Raw genomic sequence first — 8723 nt, forward strand, 5'->3', positions numbered from 1 at the left:
TGGAAAAAAAAAAAAAGATAATTATAGCAGAGGTGTGTTGAGTCATTTGTTTGAGATGAGAATTGCAGGTTGCTGCCTAAAAAGTGACCTTCTGATTTTTACCATCACCCAGAGGTGGCTAGGCAGGATCTGGGAGTGTGTGACAGCCCTGGCAGCTCACCCAGCCTTGGTGGCCGAGTCCAAACATGCTTGAACAAGAACTGGCTTACAACCAGGATTTTCAGTACCCACAATGTGTTTTATCCATGTCAGTCGAGGAATGTGGTAGTTTTGAAGTCTACATGAGCTTTAGGCCACCACTTGTTCGGCATGGCCACCAGAGAACTGAAAAAGCCAACCAAAGCTGTTTGTTCTGAGATTTGCTGCCTGCTGGAGGTTCACCATGTGCCCCATATCAAACAGAATTAATGATTTGTATTCAGGCTGAGCACCAGATGAGTGCAGTAAATAATTCTCTTTGTAGGCAATGTTTTACTGCAAGAGCAGTGAGGTTTCTTTTTTTCTTTCTCTCTCTCTTTTTTTTTTTTTTTTTTTTTACCCCCAAGAGGTGGCTGAACTGCATCCTTGACTTTCATTTTCTTTTCAGCTCTTGCAGGGCCTGAGGGAGTGAGTGAGTTGCCTTGGCCCTGCTGCCTTTCTGCTGCTGCAGGGAGGCTTTTCCTTGGGCTGGAGAGAGGAGCTCCCGTGCCATTCATCCTTTTGCCCCTTCACCCCAGACCTGCCCCGGTCAGGAGCACAGGCAGCTGATGGTGGCTGCACCATGCTGGGGAAATCCCAGCCCAGGGGAACTGGAGGAAGCGTGGGCCTGGCAGTAGGAGGGATGAGCTACAGGGGAGTTTGGGTATTGGTTTTTGGGAGCTGAGAAGAGGCTGTGCCTGTGGCTGCAGATGCAGCAGCAGTGCCATGCCCTGCCCTGCTCTCCTGCAGCCCAGCACTGGAGACCTGGGCACTGCTATGGCCAGGGCTGGTGCCATCAGCAGAGCTTGTGGCTGGGTGAGAGTGAAAGGTTTAACCCAGGATATGATAAATTGTAATAATGTGTCCAGTGCTTTGATTCACACTTTTTTACTTTTTCCTCCTCTTACTCTAAGCATCCTGAACTGAGGTGCCTCCAAGCTGCCCCACCCTGTGCCAGGACTTTCCTGCACCCACCGAGCTGGCCCTGAGCAGCAGGGCTGGGCTCGCCCTGCACAGACAAGCTCCACACCTGGATGAGCACATCTTTATTTTTGGTTCCAGAAATACCCATCTAAGAAGTCCATCTCTCACCTGGACACGCCACCCCAACCGCTGCTCCTTCCACTGCCCTTCCCGCGGCGGATCGCGCGTTCCCTCTGCACATTTGTGCGAGGCCGTTAGAGGGCATTTGGGTTTCATTTTCCATCACCCACAAGGACTTTTTACTGGGAGAAAGCACAGCCAGAGCAGCCGAGCAGCTCTCCTGCGCCGGCTCCTGCACGGCTGGAGCAGCTCCAGCCCGTCGGGAGACGGCCCCGACGCATCTTTGCGATTTGTTTTCCCTTTTCCCTGCTTTTCCCTCGGCCCCGGAATGTGCTTGGATGGCAGGCGGGGAATGTCTGGTGCTGCGGGGCGGAGGATCCGCTGTCTGAGCTCCTCGCTTGCCGGCGCCCTGCCAAACCACCAGCGCTTTGGAGGGGAGGAGGCCCGGCAGAGCGGGAAGGCTCGTGTTTATTCTGGAGGGACGAGGGGAAGGTGAGTTAGAGCTGCCATCAGGAGCACCCTGCCCGTGCCCGGGAAGGCAGGGTGGGTACCATGGGCTGGCTGAGCTCCTGCATGGTTGAGCAGCTCAGCCTGGCGTGGCAGTGACTTGTGGGGTGCAGCTTGATGAGCTGCTCCCTCCCTGGGGAACCAGGGCATGAGGGTTTCCTCCAAGAATTTTGGTTTCCAGGTGCTGGAGATGCCCTCTCTTGAAGTCCCTGCAAAGCAGAACTGCATGATGTGGTAAAGAAGCAGCATCATCTCTTCAGAAGCCCCACTGGTCCAGAAAAGGACCAATTCCTGGTTTCTTGGGTGGGTTTATGCTTGGAGCAGGATTTCCCCATTTCCCATTTCATTCAGCCTAAGGAACTCGGAATGCTGCCCAGTAACCCTGCCTGGGGCAGTACAGAGGAGGCAGGTGATGGGTGACACGAGGATCTTGTTCTCTGCTTCCAGCCTCCTTTGCAGCCAAAGTCCATCATTTCCTCTCTGCTGTCCCAGTGGAAACACCCTCCATCTTCAGCGTAACCACAGTGCCATGGGTTTGTGCCAGACTCTTTGCCGGGATGAGGCGTTGGCTCCAGGGTGAATCCGGGGTGGGCACAGCTACAAACGACCTCCTCTTCCCATCTGGAAAGGCAGAATGCAGCTCAGTGGGGAGATGGAGAGGGGTGGTGGTGTGTCCCCCGCAGCTGGGGAGCACGTAGCATGGCAGTGCAGGGGGAAAGAAGTGGGCAGAAAGTGCCACCTGCACGCCAGAAGGGCAGATTAGCACTGTGTCCACACTGGGGCCGTGCCAGGCTAGTAAAGGGGTGGCAGAAGCTCCTCCCGGCTGTGCCCAGGGAGCCAGGCAGGAGCTGCAAATCCATCTCTGGCCATAGGGGCAGGCCGGGCTCACCTGCGTGGGATCCACAGTGCTCTTGGATTCAGACATCCAGACACCCCAAAATGATGGTCTGCACTTTGTTTGCCAAGCAACGTTTCGGCAGATGGTTCGTGTGTCCCTGAGACACGGTCAGCTCATGGCAACACCACAGGCAGGTGTTGCTGGCACTTTACTTCCCCTGTCAGCCCCCCGTGCGCCCGGAGGCAGCGGCCGCCCCGGCCCCACTCACCGCCGGGCAGGGTCTGGCCGCGCACAGCCGCCTCTGGGTCTCCAGGCGGCACAGGCGGTTCTGGTTGGACACGCGGCTGGCGAAGCCCAGCCCGCAGGTGGCCGAGCAGGGGCTCCACTCCGTGCCCCACGGCGGGCAGGGCGGGCGCAGCGGCACTGCCCCGGCGGCTGCAAGAAAGGACGGGGGGAAAGGATGGTTGGAGGTGTTGCGGTTCGTATGGGGGGCACCCCGGGGAGTCCTCTAGGCTGTGAGTTCACCGGGAGCAGCAGGAACACAAGGAGACTCCACACCGCTCTGAGGGTGCTGGTTAGATGAGGGTTTATTGGGGGTCCCACCCCCGGGAGCAGCATGGTTAATGAGGGGGAAGGGGAAAGGGGGAGGGAGGGGGAGAGAGGGAGAGCTAGGAAGAAAAAGACCAAGAGAGAGTCTTGTCTCCCTCACACAGCTTAAGAGGGACATTCAAAGCGGGCGCGGAATGAGATTTGGGCCAATGGGATTACAGACACATGAGACTTCAGGGGAGGATCACAGCTTGGAATAAACCGTACATTTTCGAGGGGTCAGACAGAGCAAACCATTTAACTAAAATGCGACACCACAGGAGGCAGGTGCTGTGCACCCTGTGGTGCTGCAGGCATCGCCCTGCGTGCAGAGAAACGTGTGAGGTGTCTCCTGCTGATGTTTCACAGCCATCCCAGACTTGTGTGAGCCCTCTCCCTGGAGCTGCTCCGCATCTTACCTGCCCTGGCATCCCGGGGGAGGTGCTGGTCCTGGGCGTCACAGATCCACTCCGGGCAGCACTTCCCGGGCATCTCCACGCGCCGGGGGAAGGGGCAGTCCGGGGTGGGCAGCCGCACATCCTCCTGGCACAGCGGGATGCAGGTGAAGCCCCCGTCCAAGCAATGGCACTGGATTTTGCAGCTGGGCTGGAAAACCTCCCCGTCTCGGTAGACCCGGCCGTTCACCTCGCAGCCCTCCTCATCGTCTTCAACTGCAAGGGACAGCCCGTTAGGGACAGAGGGACAGAGATGGGGATGGCAGGGGCAGTGCTGGGGGTAACTGTGAGGCTGGACAAAGGGATTGAGGTGAGGGGACCACAGAATTGACCGAGTGGTGTGCAGGGCAGACATGGGTGTGCAGCAGCATGTTCATCACTCAGTCTCCTCCCCTTCCCTGTATTCTCTCCTCAGCTCTCTGTTTTTTCAAAGCTCACAAGCTGTGAGAACCCCCTTGCCCTTTGGCTCTGACCCTGCCTTCAGGATTTCCAGGCTAGGAAAATTTTCTGTGAGATTTCTCTGCAGGACCCCCAGGCTCCAGCCTTGGCTGGGTGACTGCAGCACCCCTGGGACCCCCCATCCATTCTCACTGAAACCACCCTGAATTCTCAGTCAGAAGGCAGCACAAGAGCTGGCAGGAGATGGGGCACAGCCCCATGGCCAAGCTGTGTGCACCATCCTCAGGAAAGCTGCTCTCCTGGCCTCAACCTCTCCCCTGGTGGCGCTGCGGGATGCCTGAAGCCATGCGAGGTCATGGCTGAGCTGGGCTGGAGTGTGGGGGCATCCCCGGGGAAAGTGGGAGCCCCTGTGCTCACAGTTGCAGGTGCCTCCCATCCCTGCAGACGCTGAGCTGTAGTCACAGACGAGGCCCTGGCTCTGGTCACAGACGTGCAGGAAGTCGCAGGGCTCTCCCAGGCGCCGGGCACAGATCTTGCAGCAGCCACACCCATCCAGGACCAGCGGGGACCCGCGGGGGCAGCGGGGTGGCACCCAGGGGCAGTAGCATGGTCTCCGGCACAGCTGGGCACAAACCTGTGGAGGCAGAGCTGAATCCATGCAGGTGGTTTTTGGCTAGCAGCTGCTTTGTCACTGGGACAGCCAGGTGACTTTGTCACTGGGACGGCCTGGTGACTTTGTCTCAACCATGGGGGCAGATTTTTGGTGGAAGGAGGCTCCAAATCCATGGGAATATCTCAATCATCCTGGAAAGCTACTGTCCCCTTTGGAGGGCACCTATGGAAAACCATGGAGAATCAAGGATGCTCAGAGGCTCAGAACTATGAAAGATAGGGACTTTAATGTGCCACTACTCTGAACACACAGGATGGGGCTACAAGGTGAATATCCTAGGCAGTGGTGGTTATTTAATGAGGTCAGCAGCCCCAAACAGCACAGTGGGAGAGAGGAAGGGAGGGAGGCAAAGCAGCCCATCCCATGCCTGCCCCCAAGGCTGTGCCCAGCCCAGGAGAGGTGGCTTTGCAGGGACAGAATTCACATGATGAGTGCACAGCACCTCACTCCTTAGAGTCTTAAGAGCTCTCATTCATGCCAAGAAACAGGACATTGCATCAGCAGAGGGGGTTCTGAGGCCAGGCAGAGCTCACTGCATTCCTCACTGGTCCAGCTGCATCCTCTGCTTGTCCCTGGCTGCAGCATCCTCACCTGGCCTGGCCCACTGGGCAAGGAGCCCAGAGACAGGCATGTTTTCAAGGACTGGGAGCTGTTTTCCCTCGTGGCTAGACTGAATAATCACTTTGGCAGGGCTGTGCACTGCAGTGCTTTGCCTGCTCAGCCAATTGTCTGCCAGGGAGGTGCCCATGGGAGTTCACCTGGGCAGGAGGATGTTTGTACCCTTGGCTCACCCTGCTTGCCCCAACAGCTCTTTCAGGCAGCTCTTGAGCTCCCATCATGTCACAGGTGACAGAGCTGTTGCATACAGAGCCACGAGAGCTGGCTCTGCAGTTTGGAAGAGAATCCTTTGCCAGTGCTGGCCTGAGAGTGATGTGAGCCCCCGGCAGCCCTGCTGCTCAGCACCATGCACACACTGCTGGATGCAGGGCCAATGTGTGCAGCACAGCAAACCTGCAACCAAACCCTTCATCCCTGCCCTGGTCCAGTCCTCGTGTGACTGCTGAGTCTGCCAGGAGAGCACTGGGCTCAGCCAGACCATGTAGGTTTTAGATACCATTTTTCTTTTTCTTTCAGTTTCTCCCAGTGGTATAAGGTCTGACATGAGTCAGGGTAGCTCCTGGTGCTCTATCTGCTCCCCATTTGCAGCAGTTCAGATGCTTTTCATGGGGCTATGGGAGTGTCAGTGCCAATAATTGGAGTTAAATATATCCAAAATGGATTGGGTAATCTGGGTCTTGCTCTAGTTCTGCCAGTGAGCAGCGTTATTAATGTGGCAGGACCGAGGGACTGGCTGTGGTGGCCAGGTTTGGGCTGGCAGCACGATGGTCCTTGGTGATTCTCCAGGCACTCGTGAGCACCTGGGGCAAGAATCATTGCTCTGTTACAGCTCACCCAGGCAGCCAAGGGCATTTTTCATCTTTCAGGAGGTTGTTATTACAAATCGATGTTTTAGAAAGATTAGCTGAGCCATAAATCCATTTCTCCCTGCTCCTTGTAATTTACTTGTCTTTAGATGACAATGTGGCTTCTGTCAGAGATCTGAACTCTGGGAAGAGAGTCAAGTAGGCACAACGTGGCCACGACATTGGGGATTCAAGCAGCAATTAGAACTTGGAGCTGAGATGCCCCAAATTCTTCAACATTCCTATTCTGTGCACAGGCAAATATTTTCACACAGAGTCCAAGAGAAAAAAAAAATAATAAAACCTCTGCAACAACCCAAATCCCACTGGAGGCAGTGGCTTGGCATGAGCATTCCAAGGAGTGGGGAGAGCTGAGTAACGCCAGGGCTGGTGCTCGTGGCTTGGCCCCTGCCTCGGGAGCCTGGGCGGGGATGGAGGAGCCCGGAGGAGCCCGGAGGAGCCCGGAGGAGCCGCTGCCGCCCAGCTGCGCTCGCTGGCCGGCGGGGCCGAGCGCAGCCCGGCGCGGAGCGCGCAGCGCCGGGAGCGCGCAGCGCACTGCTGGCATTGCGGGCATTGCTGGCATTGCGGGCATTGCTGGCATTGCGGGCATTGCCGGCATTGCTGCGCGCTCCTCGGACCCTGCTCCTTCATCCCCAACACCTCTCCGAGCACAGCTCTGCCTCCTGCATCACACCAGGCTCGTGGTGACACGCCAGTCCCTCCTGCTCCCCGCTTTGCCAGACCCGGCTGCTGCACGGCTGAAGCTGCCCCAGTGCCCCGTCTGCCTTACCTTGGAGAGGATGCAGAGCAGGGAGAGGAAGAGGAGCTGCTTCTCCAGCTGGAGCCTCATGCTGCTCTGCCCTGTGCCACTTCAGCACATCACCCCCCAGGCAGTTTGGAGGCAGTGTTCGCAGGTTTTAAAGCCCAGAGCAGGTCCTGCTGGTGTTTATACTCTCCCTGCTCTGATGTCACTCACAGGCTCCAATATAAACATGAGTAGGTTTGGACAAGCCTCAAGATTTTCTTTTTTTTCCTTTCTTTTTTTTTTCCAGCCCACATTCCAGCTGCCATTTCCACTCTTCTCAAGGTGAGAATGTGCTGTCCACCAGGACAAGGAGTGAAGGGAAGGGATGCTGTGCTGTCCCTGGGGAGCAGGGCAGAGAGGCTGGGGAACAAGGCTGTGAGGTGATCCAGCTCCCTTCCCCTAGCCTGGGAGGGAAGCTTCATGCCCTATCCTGTGATCAAAGTCTGCCCAGGCAGAGCTGGTACCTTCCTCCTGGGATTTGAAGGGATTGGCAGGAGTGTCCCTGCTGCTGCTGTGGGACAATGCTGTGACCAGGCAGCAACAGGGCATCCCCCCCTGTATTTAATGCTGCACCCAGTGCAGGGCAGGCTGTGCAAGAGGGGTCACCCAAAGGAGCTGGAAATGGATTTGCTGTGGTGGTGCTGCTGCCACATCATCCCCATCCTGAGAGGGACTGGAGAGGCTGTGGGGTGGTTGGATGCACATCGTGTTGCATTGTCTTGGGTAGCTGATGCAGAGAGGGCTGCACTCTGACCCCACTGATTTCAAGCCCTGAAAACGCAAATTCAGCCCCTGAAGTATTATGATCATCTTAATCAATAGTGAGAATTAAAAATCCGAGTTTGGGCATGAAAAGCAGGTGCTCAGCCATTGCCTCCCAATGCTTCCTCAGTCTGCCCTGTGCAAGCTTTACTCTTGTCCCCTGTGACTGAGGGTCTGAGGTTGGCTCTTAGAAAAGACAAACCCAAACTCCTCAAGACCTGCACTAGACAGAGCCACTTCCCTATATTCCCATTCCCCAGATCTTATCACAAAATTTGAGAGGACAATTTGTGAGCCCAGAGCTCAGAGGAGAGGCCTGAGCAGAAGGATGCAGGATGTCCTGCAGCTCTCCTGGCTCCTCTCCTGCACCCCTGTCCCTTCCTGCAGGACGTGCTCTGGGGCCAGGGCTGCTGCTGCTGTGCTGTCCAAGGGATGGTCCTGGTGGCTGTGCACAGACTGCCTGCAGCACCCAGGCACGAGAACTGCTGCCAGATGTCAGGTGTGTGATGGCCAACACACAGGAGCTGCTGGCTGCTGCAAGCAGACACCAGAACCACACAGCTAAGGGTGCTGCCCCATCTCTGGCCTTTTCCCCACTGTTTTGCTTTCGTGAAGCAGGTTCTCAGTCACCTGAGCAGCAATCCTGAGCTCAGCTCCATGCTTTCCAGAGCCTGGAAGCCAGGGCACGGAGCAGGGTGGGCACAGGCCAGCAGGGAGGAGGGCAGGCTGAGCTCCCACATTGCCACCCCAAATCTCTGCTGTGGCTGTGCTTCATTAGCTGCAGCCGGGCTGTTAACGAGGGAACACCAGGACACTTTCCAAAGGCTGCTGTCACCTATGCAGTGCTGCAGCCTCTGCTCTGCATGGCGCAGCCCCAGCACCACCCAGGCCCAGCCTGGAGGTCAGGGGTCTGCTCTGGCAGCCCTGCCCGTGGCAGGGGAGGCACGAGGAGGGCACATTGCTCTGAGCTCACTGGCAGGGGGTGGCTCAGCACCCACTGACAGGCGCTCAC

General features: G+C 57.0%; 1 protein-coding gene across 1 annotated transcript; it reads right to left on the minus strand.

Annotated features, from left to right (window-relative positions):
- Nucleotides 1-2173: 2173 nt before the first annotated feature.
- CCN5 (cellular communication network factor 5) lies at nucleotides 2174-7112 on the minus strand. Its single transcript, XM_064391697.1, has 5 exons — nucleotides 6935-7112; nucleotides 4426-4642; nucleotides 3574-3825; nucleotides 2835-3001; nucleotides 2174-2349 (listed from the first exon to the last, which is right to left on the minus strand). The coding sequence occupies exons 1-5, from the start codon at nucleotides 6992-6994 to the stop codon at nucleotides 2326-2328; spliced, it is 720 nt and encodes a 239-aa protein (XP_064247767.1). The 5' UTR covers nucleotides 6995-7112; the 3' UTR covers nucleotides 2174-2325.
- Between the last annotated feature and the right edge of the window lie 1611 nt (nucleotides 7113-8723).

Source organism: Passer domesticus, chromosome 16 (assembly GCF_036417665.1).
Source record: "Passer domesticus isolate bPasDom1 chromosome 16, bPasDom1.hap1, whole genome shotgun sequence".
Taxonomy (NCBI): Eukaryota; Metazoa; Chordata; class Aves; order Passeriformes; family Passeridae; genus Passer; species Passer domesticus.